Source organism: Triturus cristatus, chromosome 10 (genome assembly GCF_964204655.1).
Source record: "Triturus cristatus chromosome 10, aTriCri1.1, whole genome shotgun sequence".
Lineage (NCBI taxonomy): Eukaryota > Metazoa > Chordata > Amphibia > Caudata > Salamandridae > Triturus > Triturus cristatus.
In genome coordinates this window covers 880,356,270-880,370,734 of record NC_140593.1, presented here as the reverse complement: position 1 = coordinate 880,370,734, position 14,465 = coordinate 880,356,270, and the positions used below count along the sequence as shown (strand labels likewise).

The 14,465-nt window shown below is 50.0% G+C and overlaps 1 protein-coding gene across 6 annotated transcripts in view; it reads left to right on the top strand.

Moving 5' to 3' along the window:
- NBEAL2 (neurobeachin like 2) overlaps nucleotides 1–14,465 on the top strand; it is a 737,578-nt gene that overhangs the window by 558,897 nt on the left and 164,216 nt on the right. For all 6 annotated transcript variants that reach the window (XM_085628557.1, XM_085628556.1, XM_085628554.1 and 3 more), the window contains one exon: nucleotides 5,788–5,947. In XM_085628557.1, coding sequence (XP_085484683.1) covers nucleotides 5,788–5,947 — 160 coding nt within the window. The remainder of the gene's footprint in view (nucleotides 1–5,787; nucleotides 5,948–14,465) is intronic.

Here is a 14,465-nt window from a genome sequence, read left to right as displayed (position 1 = left end):
TCTTCTAGTTCACATGCTTTGGGGCAGGTGAAGTTTTTCAGAATCTGATATAAGATTTTGGGGGTGTTGCCGGCCTGGCTGAGCTGCCGAGCTATATGGGTTCTGCGGGACCGCCTGATGTTTTTATGATAAAGGGCGAGGGCAGTTCTGTAGTTCACTTTATCTACTTCGTGGTGGGTTCCTCGCCACCTCCTTTCCAAGTTATTGCAGTGGCTTTTATTCTTGTGAAGTTTGGGGGTGAACCATACGGCCTGGGATTGTCTAGGTGTTTTCAGGCAGGTTTTCAGTTGGGCGATCGAGTCAATGGCAGCTACAGCCGTTTTATTGAAGAGGGTAAGGTTTTCCTCAAGGCTACTAAGTGGGGAGTACCTAGGTGGGTATGAAGGCTAATGGGAAAGACTCTGGGTTGATTTTATACCATTTTCTATATGAGAATTGAGAGCGAGGGACCGGTATCTGGGATTCAGGGGGTCCCTGCTCTTGAAAGTTAAGAAGTGCATGGTCCGACCAGCACACGGGTCTTGGGGCTTCGCATGTAAGCAGGGATGAATTGGAGAAGACAATATCAATAGTATGACCTGCTGACTGCGTAGGGCCATCATTGATTTTGGTGAGATTCAGTGTGGCTAGATCTGTTAGGAAGGATGATGTTTCTGTTATGTCGAGGCATTCACTATGTATGTTAAAATCTCCTAACAGTAAGAAATTACTGGAGGAGATCACGTGGGGGGCTATCAGAACCATGATCTGCATGGAGAAATCCGCAATGGGGCCCGGTGGGCGATATACCAGTGCCCCTCTCCATGAGTGGTGTGGTGCAAATTCCATCCTGAAAATCAAAATTTCGATCTGCGCATTGCTGCGTTGTTCTAAGTTTGTGATTTTTACTCGCTCGTTGTGGATTATAGCGACCCCTCCCCGGTTTTTGTCTGGCTGTCGAGTCTCTGAATCCTGTACCCTTCTGGGATAGCAATGGTAATTGCGGGGCCACTAGATGGTTTTAGCCATGTTTCTGTCAGAAAACCCACGTCGGGTGAGTCGGAGTTTAGTATATGCCAAATCTCTGAGGCATGTTTAGGGAATGACCTCACGTTTCCCAGAAAGCCTTTCCAGTTTTCCCTGTGAGGAGTGGGTATAACCTTAGGGATCAAATCATGACCAATTGTTATGGGCGCAGTGGGAGCATATGCGTCTGTGTCATGCTTCCTTGGCTTTGTAGAGGCATTTGGCCGGAATTCTGCTGGGCCTGGGGTTGCACTGTGATACCTGCAATTTATACAGGAGAAGGGCCCTTCCAAGTGTTGTGCCCCAGCATTTCGGCATGTCAGGCCGGGGTAGTGGCTAATGTCCCTGATTAGCAGGAGTTCTGACCCCGGTATCTCAATTTGTTCTTACCGCAATTTGTGGTTGAACTAGCAGACTCCCTGGCGGCGACCTGGCGCGACGGGCGCAGATGGGCTTGCCTTTGGCGCGCCACCGGCGCGCTCGCTGCGCACGTCCGCTGCGCGCTCCGAGGACCATCTGCTTTTGTAATGATCAGGCAAGGCTAGAGCGCTAACCTCCTCCCAGCCGGAAGTACCTCCCTCCACTCAATCGGGACGACCCGTGTTGGACCGGGGAGAACGGCACGGGGGAGGAAGCGTGTATGAAGGTATGCTCAGCAAGCAAAGTGCATGAAATATCAATTTCAGTAGAGGCGATTTTATTAACAGGTAAGCGTCGCAAATATTAAAACAAGCAGTGACCGTGGTTTAAAAGAAAACAATATCAGCTGAAACGGCTCAAGTATCAAGAGCGGGTGAGAAAAGCAGCTAGCGCACCGTACCGTTACATTCCTAGTGCGCGTCCGCTGCGCGCTCCGAGGACCATCTGCTTTTGTAATGATCAGGCAAGACTAGAGCGCTAACCTCCTCCCGGCCGGAAGTACCTCCCTCCGCTCAATCGGGACGACCCGTGGTGGACCGTGGAGAACGGCACGGGGGAGGAAGCGTGTATGAAGGTATGCCCAGCAAGCAAAGTGCATGAAATAACAATTTCAGTAGAGGCGATTTTATTAACAGGCAAGCGTCGCAAATATTAAAACAAGCAGTGACTGTGGTTTAAAAGAAAACAATATCAGCTGAAACGGCTCAAGTACCAAGAGCGGGTGAGAAAAGCAGTTGGCGCACCGTACCGTTACATTCCTAGTGCGCGTCCGCGTTAGCAGTCAGTGATCAGTGAACCTGAGATATACATTCTTTAGCTCTTAGGCCTAGCATCAAATGGGCTTCCAACAGGATAAACGCAAGGTCTTTGCACTCCCCTTCCTCCTACAAACCCCAATCTTCAAAAAAAGCAGTTTTGAGAAATTGTGATCCACTCAAAGCGGTCTGTTTACCAGCTAGGTAGTCTGAAGAATCATTATGCATAGCTCTTGGGCTGTGCATGCCAGTTAGAATATGCTTTTTGCTTCTACGGGAGGCCAGTTAACAGGGTCATGAGTCATGTAGCTTCATTCAGGGCAGCCTTTATAGGAGCAAGGTGGAATACCAGCCAAAAGGGAGTTGATATAGTCAAGCTTAGAGAGCACAACACCTTGGACAGCACTTTGAAGCCGCCTGGAGAGTTGAGGGACTTTATTCCTTTAAGAAGTCTTATTTGATGCTGTTTTTCTTTCTTAGTGCCATTGATGTGGGATTGTAGATTCAGGTTTGGAAACTTTGTATGTCATCCTACAGACAGACCACCTTCTTGAAAAGGAAAAGACACACAATTGATGGATGGAATGCAGAACAAATCAAAACATTCACCCCAATCAAGAGATCTGGGTTAAAGCCATCATTCTTTTGCTCACCATGCCACCCCAGTTTAGACCTGGCCATTTGCAAATCAGTCTTCACCCTGTGCCTAATGGGAACAGTCCAGCCCGAACTGCCAAGCCCGTTCTTCCCTGGACCGGAAACCAGCATCCTAGGACCGGTTTCGGGGTTTCACCCCTCTTCAGCCAGGATAGCTTGATTCCAGTGGCACAGTGAGCCCAGGACCCACGTCTGGGCATACCTGGCGCACTTAGGGTGAAAAAGCAAAAGACACAAAATTGATGGACGGAATGCAGAACAAATCAAAACATTCACCCCCTTCTTGGAAAGGTGCAGTATATAAAGTCTGTCCAAGCCCCTTTCCCTGAATTCCATTGCATTCATTTGGTAAATGCAAATATAGCAAAAGTTTTACATTCTACTCCCAGTGCTGAGTTCACTTCTGAGTGACCGTAAGCACAAAAGTAGAAGAACAATCCTGGCTGTGAGGACACCCCACCATGCACTGACTGGGGTGTCCAACAACGTGCTGTTAGTCAGTGTATGACGCATACTTTTCTCCGTTAAATTCATGCAGTCACTGGTAAGGTCTTGTGCTACATCTGTGCTGAGAGCAGTACCATCTCCACAAGGTTAAAAAACTAAAATAATAAACCTGAAACAAACTCGATGATATACCATTGAATTTCAGTCATGACAGGAATAGCAGATTAACTCATCCCTCTCAAACAGATAACACAGAAGAACAAAAAGTCCAATCAGTAGTTTTCTAATGACTTACACAAGGGAAAAATTCATCAGATGGCCGAAAGAAGATGGAGACAAAACCCATTGGCACCTAACCTTTTGACCTTACAACCAAATGTAAAGCCTATGAAAAACACATATTGTACGCCGAGGCATCAGTCATCAAAGCAGCGGTTGAAGAAGCAAAAAATTGCATTGAAAAATTCTTTGAAGTTTCTAACTTCTTCCAGGATAACATTAGATAGATCGGGCTTTCTATCAATGCAGAAGAACCTATTGCAGCATCTATTAACTTATCGAGTAAACATATTGCACTGTGGTCCTATTCCCAGAAACTATCATAAGCATATCTAAGACCTTGCTCTCATTCTATGGTCCCCATTCCAGCTAAGTTTGCAAAAGATATCAGTGTCTCCTGCATCCCCTACCTCAGAACAATGGTCAATTCCTCCATGGTTTAAGCTACAGTTCTTAACATTATGAAAACTGGACAAGCCAGTCCTCTTCATAAAAACAAGGTGCAAAAACCAATGGTCTGAACAACTTCTAACCTGTATCCAATCCTACCTTCCTCTCCAAAGTTCTGGTGATCTGTGTCTCAAAACAAATAAACCAATTCCTCTAAGATTAAAATCTCCTTGATGACCTACTACTAAGCTTTTTCTCTGATTTTAAACTCAATGGACAAACTATGGAAGGAGAGAGGTTGGCTACTTTCCAATGCTCTGCATTAAATAAAGGACCGATTTACCACCACAACTGTTCCCCTATGTTTGACATGAATTGATTGAGAAGACAATGAATAGCCTGCAGGTAACAGAAGTTCTAGTACTGGTTTAATTAAAGTCAGACCTGTTGCCTTTGTCAGTGCCTGTTTCATGTGTTATTGACATTTATGTTGCACAATCACATACCTACCAATGTCAATAGGATAAAGAGATGCATATGTGTTTTGTGTGGCATTATACACATATTGATATTTTCAAGAGAATCCTGATTTTAGAGCATTTTCTAACTTAGTTCTACTGTCTACATTTCATGTTTCCATCTAATCTTCGTGTAATTCAAGAAATGTTAAATGTCAATCTCTGTTCCCGGTCCTGCACATAACTACATTGCATTTAAATGCCCCTCCTCCTCACTCTTAAAGACTTCATCAAATTATTTAACTCAAAATGGTTTGACATACTGACATTTAACTACACTTCTGGCTTTTTTGTCATTGGCTTAGTAATCACTGAGCACTTTGCACGTTTCTACAACTGTAAGCCTTTGATAAATATTGCCAACTTTGTTCCAAGCATGTAAGCAATTTGTCCTTTGAGTGTCCTTGTTTTAATTAGGCCAGGGCGGAATTACAAATTATGTAGTGCTTTCTAAGGAAAATGCATCTTCGCTTCTATTTTTTTACGAGAGGGTCCATTTTTGGTTAAGAAAATAGAGTCAAATGACCATTCCGCCCATCACGGAATTCAGCAGAATCTTAATATAAGGCCACGTGATTCCGCAGAATTAAACTGCTTGACTTTCACCGACCTTCAATTTTAATATGGTCGGTTAAATAGCTGCCTATTTCAGAAGTGTTAGACAGTGACTATCACTTTTGATAGTGATCAACTTTGTGTGGGGTTTTGGTTTGATATTTGTAATAAGCCTAATTTCTTTTGAAGAATATTTCATTTTTAATTAGTAGCAAGGTACCACTGTTGACGTGTGTTTCAAAAGCTTGGTAATTTCTTGAAGATTAAGGGTTTTGATTTTATGGAGTGGAGATTTTTACATAATACCCTCGCTACCATAGCGCTAACACACCATTACAGCCATCTGCCAGGTCCTTAGACCTAGAATTTTCCTGAGGAATTGGTAAATTCTTTGCGATAACCTAATTTACCATTTGAAAAGAAGTCTTTCACCCAAACTCTTAGTTTACTGTAGGTTCTGAAATGTCATTTTCCCTTTAATTTGTAACATGCCCCAAAATAAGAAAATTATAATATATCCAACTTACCCAAAGTAACATTCCCCAAAATCAGTAACATTGTGACATATTCCACATACCCAAAATAACAATCCCCAAAATACGAACAATTATGACACAATCCACTTGCCCAAAATTACAGTGCACACTTTGCCACATAGATACATTTGTAAAACATGCTTTGTTTCTACAACAGTAAACAAAACTTTGTAACTGGTGTCCATCAACTTCCCTATTCCCTTTTCTACATTTGCACCCCTAAAGATCATGTACAAGATGCTGAAGTTTGAGAAGATCCATGAGCGATACAAGCACAGGCTGAAGCTGAAGGACATCGGCTACCAGGGGCTCATCTCTTTCCTAAATGAAATTTCAGTGTCAATGCTGCTCATTCGCTGTCTCTCAGAGCAAGTCCTTGGATCAGGTGAGGCCCCCGGTGATTAAAAAAACATATTTTGTACCTAAAGATAAGTTAAGAAATTGCAACTAAGTGAAGTGCATGAACAATTCTATCACGTCATTTAAAAAAAAAAAAATAAGGCCAGATTTATAATGTGTTTTGGATTATATCACATAATTTTTTGTTTAGTGATGTGTTTAATTACTTTTGTTTAAAAAGCGCATGTAAGATAGAGCAACGGAGTGTTGCAGGATAATGTGACATTACACATTTGAATTAACAAATTACATTACACTTCACATGTTTAAAAATAAATTTTATTTTACATATCATGAAATTGCCAAAGTCAGGTTTAGAAAAAAGAGGTCCCCAGGTTCAGTGCTTCTCAGATTACACAAGCTCCAATCTTATACCAGATGTCATACCATCGTCTTGTAATAAATACAAATGTGGTGCAAGGTTGTAGCCTATGTAGGCAAATAGAGGGCACTACTCAGGCCGAAATAAAGGTTCTAGGAAGGCAAAAGTTCAGAACCGAAATTACTCGAACAGTGTATCCGCGTATCAACAATGAAAGAGCTGCTTGTGGTGCACCTGAGTTGCTCTGAAATCATGCTGGCCAAGTTCCTTACTAAGGAATGCTCAACACATTCAATAAGTAGGATTCAACAGCTGTGATGGCGGCAGAATGTAATGCAGAGCTGGGCGTGTCAGGGGGTGACCAGATAGACCCCTCTCCCCAACTTGGTCATCATACAGGCAAATTTGTAGTCCTACCTGGCACTCGGAAGGAAGATTAGGGTAGTTTCCTTGAGCGTGCCCTTTCTGCGAAAGGACCTCAGGAAGGCAGTGGCTAGGGTCACGGAAGTCAAAGAACGCATCAGTGACCTGGAAGACTAAAAAAACTGCAGACTATGATGGCTTGCCTGACCACGACTGCAAACTGAGTGGCAGATAGGAAGGGTGGGTGAAGTAGAAAACAAAGATTTGTGGGTTTTCCAGAAGGCATAGAGGACAGTCACCCCGAAAGATTCTCAAAACAATGGTTGTGGAGAATCCGCAGCTATGGGTCATCATCATCATCATAAAATATTTATTCGGTTAACAAAAACAACCATAAAAGAATACAAAATACATGGGGGCGTGGCTGACTGCCGAGCATGGCGGCCACACAGTAAACGGGGTCCGTGCCCGGACCTGCTGAATCCTGCTTAATCCTGGCAGTTTCGGCTCCTAACTGACACAAAATCTCCCGATAAGCGGCCCCTGCGGACCGAGCGGGTCCTTGCCCGGTGAAATCGCCTGTATATGCTGCCAGGCCCTCCTGAACACCGGAGTGGGCCTGCCTGATCGGCGTGGGCCACGGAGCTGGAGGCCTGTCCCTGGGGGCGAGTGGCGCTGGCGGAGGCCGGGACTGGAGCCACTGTGGAACTCTGTGCCCCCGCTGTCGCTGAGTGGGCCCCCCCCCCCCCCGAGACCGAGGGGAGCGAGGTGGCGAGGTGGGAGCCACGGGCTCGGAACTGATCTGTGGGCCACGCTCGACTGCTGTTCCCCTAGCTACTATGGGAATGTCTGAGGCCCCGGGTTGCTAGCTGCGCCACCACTGCCGATTTTACTTTGGTCATCGGAGCCGGAGCGGGTGGAGTAACGCCGCGACCTCCTCCGCTACTGAGACTCTGTGGTGCTGGGCAGGAGTGACTCTGTCTGCGACATCTTGCCGCGCCTAGGGCCTGCTCAGCCGCTTCCCTCCCGGACCAGCGGCTCTGAATATCTCTGCGGCATGGGAACTCCGTACACGGGTGAGGCCTGTCCCTGGCGTGTCCCACTGACACCCCTCTGACTGTCTGCAGCGGCCATCCTAGGGGGAGCGCCCGAGGGAGTGTCGCCTACAGCCCCCTGCTGAGTGGTCTGCCTGCCGATTCCACCGCCGCACCTGCCCTGCTGATCGGAACTGGAGCGGGTGGAGTGGCACTGTGCCTACCGTTGCTGTTGGATGCCTAGGACTCTGCGGTGCCGGGTAGGAGTGACTCTGGTTATGAATCTCAGCCGCGCCTAGGGCCCGCTCTGACGCTTCACCTCCGGATCGGCGGCTCTGTGTACGCCTGAGGTTGGGGAACTCCGTATGCAGGCGGGCCTGTCTCTGATACTTCTCCCTGCCTTTCCTTGACTACCTGCAGTGGCGATATTGAGGGGAGCGCCCAGGGGAGCATTGCCTGCAGCCCCTCTGCTTATTTGTAATCGCTGGATGACTGCTGCGGGCAGGCCACGCAGGTGGGCGCTGGCGTGCCGGACTACCAACCCCCCCGCATCATTTTGTTGAATGCTGGGTATGGCATTGGACCCTGTGGTTACTGGAGGGCTAGCATACGCCTGGATCTGATTGGGGGAGACGGTCTTGCATGGACCTGGCCCTGCTGTGCTGTCCGGTGTAAAGTGAAAGGTGAGACAGCCTGCCTTGGCCTTGCGGCACCCCTGTTCATTTACTGTGGCTCATCGAGCGGGCCGCGGAGACGTGGGCCGGGTCTGACGCTGCTGCGGTCTTCTATGCCCCGCCGCTGCTGCTGCTGCTGAGGGGGGTGAGTGCTGGGGGATCGGGCTGGCCCCTGTTGGCTTCGGGGAGGATTGAGGTCCGGTGCTGCTCCCAACATTGCAAGGGATACCGGCGTACTGCGTGGAACGAAGCTGCACTGACTGCTGCTGCTGGCTACCTGACACCCGGCGGCACGGGGCGGACTCTGTCTGCGGCGCTCTGTGCCCGGGGCCTGTCCTGTCGCTGCCTTTTCCGGACCGGTGCCCCTGAGTGACTTTGAGGTCTGTGATTTTCTGGGCGAGCGGGGGCGTACACCTGGTGCTCCCGGCTTCCTCCCCGGCTGCCGCTGGCGGTCCGGGACTCTGCAGCGCCTGCTCCTCTGGCCCGGCGGCTTGAATAGGTCTGCGGCCTCGGGGTCTCTGCGAGCGGGCGGGGCCTGAGTGCTCCTACTGGACTGGCTGGTGGAGAACGTCTGGGGCCTGCAGCAGCTCTGATTGCTCAAGCTCCCTGGCTGTCTGCTGGGGCCTACTCTTCCTCTATGCCTCACATACTAGAGCGCTCGTCCTGATCTGGAACTTTAGAATCACTGGTGGGTTTATACTCGCTTTATCCAGCTTGGGGACGGCAACCTGCCATTAACTGGGACCTGGCTGCAGCCTGGCATACTGTGTATAAGGTGACACTCTACCTGGGGCCCAGGGCACTCATTCTTACTTGTTGTGACTCCTTGGCCGCTACGATTGTGGGAGATTACGCCATCTTCATAGGGGTATCTCTTGACCTGCCTGGGCCTGTGGCCATCACTGGCACCCGGAGCCGCAATGGGTCGCCACAGGGTTAAGGGGACGGATGCTGGCGCTGCTGATAGTCAGCAGATTGATGACTCTCCTCCAGTCACGCAGAAGGCGGCCAGCGATTCGCCCTGTGCCTTGTGGTCTCCCCCAGACAAACTGGACCTTATCCTAAAGGAGGTGCGTGATTCGCGACAGGCCATCGAGAAACAGATTGAGACTTTGTTTTCTTTGACAACCGCAGCAAGCTTGTCGTGATCCGCTTTAAGGAGGGTAAATCCATAGAACAAACACACTCTACTGGAGCTGGCACCACAACATAAGGAATACGGTGCACAGATTGCGCTGCTCCAGAAGCAGGTTGCAGGCCTACAGGAGAGGGGAGACGAGGCGGAAGGACGCGCCCGACGAAATAACATCCGCGTCATAGGTCTGCCAGAACGATGCGAGGGTTCTGATGCTGCTAGATTTATGGAGCGGTGGTTTAGGGAACATGTGGCATCGGAGGGCCTCTCAGACCTTTTTTGTGTAGAAAGGGCGCACAGGGTGCCGACGGGTAGACCAGTGGCGGGAGCACGCCCTCGGCCCCTAATTGTCAAAGTACTGAACTTCAGGGATCGATCCTATTACAGAAAGCGAGGGAGATATCCCATATACAATATGAAAATCAGAGGATATCCCTGTATCCGGACTATACCGCTCTGGTCCAGCGCCAACGGTCCCACTACCAGGACGTGAAGGTCAAGCACAGGGCACTGAATGTTAAGTATGCACTGTTATTCCCTGCCAAGTTGAAAGTGATTCATGACCATAAGACACAATTCTTTGAGTCCCCAGATGAGGCGGCAGACTGGATTGAAATCATGTTCCCCCCTGGCGGATCTGGGCCCTCTTCCCAGACGGCCCTGCCCCCCCGAGGCCCCGGCGAGTTCGCAAATCAAAACGTCTCCGGAGGGGGCTCGCCACTACGCCTGGGACTCCCACCCCGGAGCGGGTCCGGCGGGATCAAGCTGAGGCGCTGGAGACGGCCGCCCGGTTCGGGGAGGCGGCCCTGCCGGACCTACCCGACTCTTCTGACGAGGCATCAAACCACTCGGACTCAGGATCTAGTATTAACTTGTTTAGTAACATTACGCCCCAGACTGCTGATGGTTATCTAGGGTGATGCTGACTACTGCACTTTGTAGAGGTGGGTTGTCTACTGACCCCGCCGCTTATGTCCTACACCTAGAGTCATGATACCATTCCGCTGGAGCCGAAATTGCAAAATGTGAAGGTAATAATAGTGGTCCGGGCTGCGTAAAGCTCGGAACGATCTAATTCGGCTGGTCTGGCTGTGGGCATACACCCCCCTATAGCGAAAGCAACATGCACAATGTTTTCAGTTTGCACCGTTGTGCACTGGGTTTGGGCCAGCAAAGTTCCGATAGCTGGCCCGAGTATTGTAGATGGGAATTTGTTTTTTTTTGGGCTCTGGCCAGCCACCTGCTCATACCGCTACACTGCTGCTCCCCCCTTTTGCTGCATAGGCGATATATGGATACACGGCTTACATTTCAATGCAGGATAGCTTCAGCGTGATTACCTGGAATGTCAGGGGACTGGGGTTGATTCATAAACGGCACATAGTGCATGCACAGTTGAACAGGAGGCGTGCCCATATAGTGTTCTTACAAGAGTCCCACCTGACGGCTGCTGAAGCGGCTAAGCTTCGCAAAAAATAGAGAGGCCAGATTTTCTCCACGTCATATTCTGCATTTGCGAGGGGCGCGTCCATCTGGATACAAAATGGGGTTCCCTTTGAGGCTCTGGAGCAGCGGGTGGATCCATTGGGCAGATATGTCTTGGTGAGGGGCACATTGGATGGGGCACAGATTGTCCTTGGCAGCATATATTCGCCCAACTTCGATCAGGATGCGTACCTATTGAGCCTCAATCCGGTCCTGGCGCCTTGGGCTGAGTGTCCGTGGATACTGGGAGGGGACTATAACACCGTAATGGACACAACTAATGATAGGTCTCACCCCCCCCTAGGAGGGGCAAGCACTGTCCGACAAGCGGAGGCATTATGCAGCTGGGCCGAGGGCTGGGGCCTGGGGGATGTTTGGCGCTTGAAAAACCCTACCAGTAGGGAATACTCATTCTTTTCCCACCCGCACCAACTTCATACTCGCATAGACAGGATACTTTGCTCCAGTTGCATTACCACCCAGGTAACACACACTACATACTTGGGTAAGACCCTTTCTGATCACAACCCATTGGAGATCTCCCTCAGCTGGGGCAGAATCCCCACCCCGGTTCCTACCTGGAAATTGTGGCCTCAGATGCTCGAGGACCCAGTCTTCCGGGAGGCACTGGCGACTGGCACAGACAATTACTTTTCGGAGAACACTGGTACCGCATCCACACCCCAGGTGAGTGGGATGCATTCAAGACAGTGATCAGGGGGATAGCTATCAGCACTACGGCTGGGGCGCACAGGGAACTACATAACAACTTGAAAGCGGTAGAAAACTCACTCAATAGTCCCGAACAGGCTGCGGCGACTGACCCCACGAAGAGCATGCTTCTACAAGACGCCCGAATACAACATGCTGAATTGCTGGAGACGCTTAGGCAAAGAGATTATACTGCCTATACGCACGCAAGTCATGCTGACGCAGACAAGACGGGCCCGCTACTAGCACGCATACTCAGGGATGACCCCCCCCATTCCCCGATTCATGGGATTATCCCTAGCAGCGGGGACACAGTACATACGCAACAGGCCATAAATGCGGCCTTCTGTGACTATTATCAGGCTCTATATCGAGCACCCCCCCCCATTGATGGAAGAGGCTCTAGATATCTTTTTAGCGGAGGTACAGTTTCCGCAATTGGACAAAGCAGGATAGGATGCCCTCTCCGGCCCTATTACAAGGACCGAAATTAAGGCGGCCATCAGGGCCTTACCCCGTAATAAGGCCCCAGGTTTGGACGGCCTTCCGGCTGAATTCTATGCCACTTTTTCGGACACTCTGGTGCCACAACTAGAGAGCTTGTACACAGCCGCGCTGTCTTCGGGGTCACTGCCTCACTCCACTAGGCAGGCACTGGTAGTCTCTCTCCCTAAACCGGGACGTCCGTCGACGGACTAGTCCGGATACAGACCATTGTCCCTCCTCAATACCGAATATACAATTTTGAGTAAAGTGCTAGCTAGCCGCCTGCTACCATATGTACACAAGCTCATACACCCAGACCAATGCGGCTTCGTGCCGGCGCGGTGCACCTCGCTAAATATCAGGAGGCTGTATCATGTTATGGCAGCCACCCCCGAGGAGAGAGCCGATGCTGGATGTGTCACCCTAGATTTGCGACAAGCATTCGATACGCTCCGGTGGGATTACATGTTCCGAGCGCTAAAACGCTTTGGTATACCCCCGGATTATTTAAAGTGGGTGCGACTTTTATACACGGACCCCACAGCACGGGCCCGCACGGGACAGCATATTTCACGGGAGTACCCGGTAGGTAAAGGCACCCGCCAGGGATGCCCCCTATCCCCCTTGCTTTTTGTACTGCCACTGGAGCCTTTGGCCCTTAGGGTGCGGCTATCAGCGACGCAACAGGGGATCCGCCTGGGGCAGACGACACATGTAATTTCCGCATATGCGGATGACATAATTCTGTACGCTGATAATCTGGCCCCTCCCGAGCATTTTTGATTCTTTTGCGCGGCTTTCGGGCATTACCATCAACGGCAATAAGTCGGATGCCTTCTTTTTCCGACAGGGGGATCGCCCAGAGACGGTTCAGTTTGGCTCCCGTTCCCTAACTGTCGCCGCACACACTTTTCGATATTTAGGCATTCAGATATACCGATCAGCGCCAGATCTCATTGAGGGCAATCTGGGTAAAGCAGTACGATCGCTCCGCTCCCAGGTCAGTCTCTGGTCCTCCCTACCACTCTCGGTGATGGGCCGAGTGGCGATCTCGAAAATGGTAGTCATGCCCCGGCTTTTATATTTCTTTACCAACCTGCCGGTTGTGATCCCGACCCCGATACTCAACTCTCTGAGCACTATACTTTCCGCTTTGATCTGGGGTAATGGCCGCCGTAGGGTTGGGCTGACCAAGTTACAATTAGACACGGATAAGGGCGGGCTGGGTGCCCCAGACTTCCGAGCATACTGCTATGCAAGCCAATTGCAATGACTATCGTATTGACTGGCAGGGCGCAACTTACAGGAAATAGATTTTTCCCCGGCTGATGTAGAGCGGGGGTGGCTCCACACACTGCTGCTCCCGCAGGCTAGGATACCGGCGGATGCCACGTTGCTCTTGCGCACGGCGCTCATTTATTGGAAAAAGCCACTCATTACACACGTAGTTGCCTTCCCTATTCCGACACTACTCCGCTCCTTGGGATCCCTACCCCCACTGGACTGCTCACTGCATGACGATTGCTTCCTTGGGCGGAGGGTGGGGTGACCAGAGTGGGTGACCTATTTGATGGCGGCACATTAATGGACCACGGTAACTTTGCACGGTATCATGGGGTCACGGATGCATTGTACCTATTGCATGCCACACTCATGCAGTATGTGAAGAAACATTGGGCCCCAAATAGGGAGGAGCCCCCACGCCACAAAATAGTCTTTATGACCTACCTGATGGGAAACGGCCGCCACCTTACAAAATGGCTATACAAAGGCATTACCACCCACACCAGAGTCTCACTGACGGGTCTGCACCATAAATGGGTTGCAGACCTGGGGACAGACATGTCAAATAGGGACTGGGACAAAAACTTAGCATACCCCAGGAAAATTCCACGGAACGCCAAATTCAAATTCATACAATATATGGTGTTGCACAGGGCGTATCTTACCCCACACCGCTTGCAATGTATTTTCCGGCGACACACCACTGCTGTCCGAGATGCAAATTAGAGGGTGCTGATTTACTACACATGCTATGGCAGTGCCCTGTGCTTACCCCTTATTGGTCCGAGGTACTGTCCTTGCTCACAACTGCGGCTGGGATCCTAGTCCCGGGCACGCCTGCAGTATGCCTTTTGGGGCTGATAAGACGCCCTAAGGCACAGAAGGTGCAACTTCGCTTTGTGGACCTGTCTTTGCTTCTGGCTAAACGCTCTATTACGATGCGGTGGAAGTCGACCACCCCCCCCCCACTTTCCGGCTGGCATGGGGAAGTAGTGAGATGGGGTGGTGTG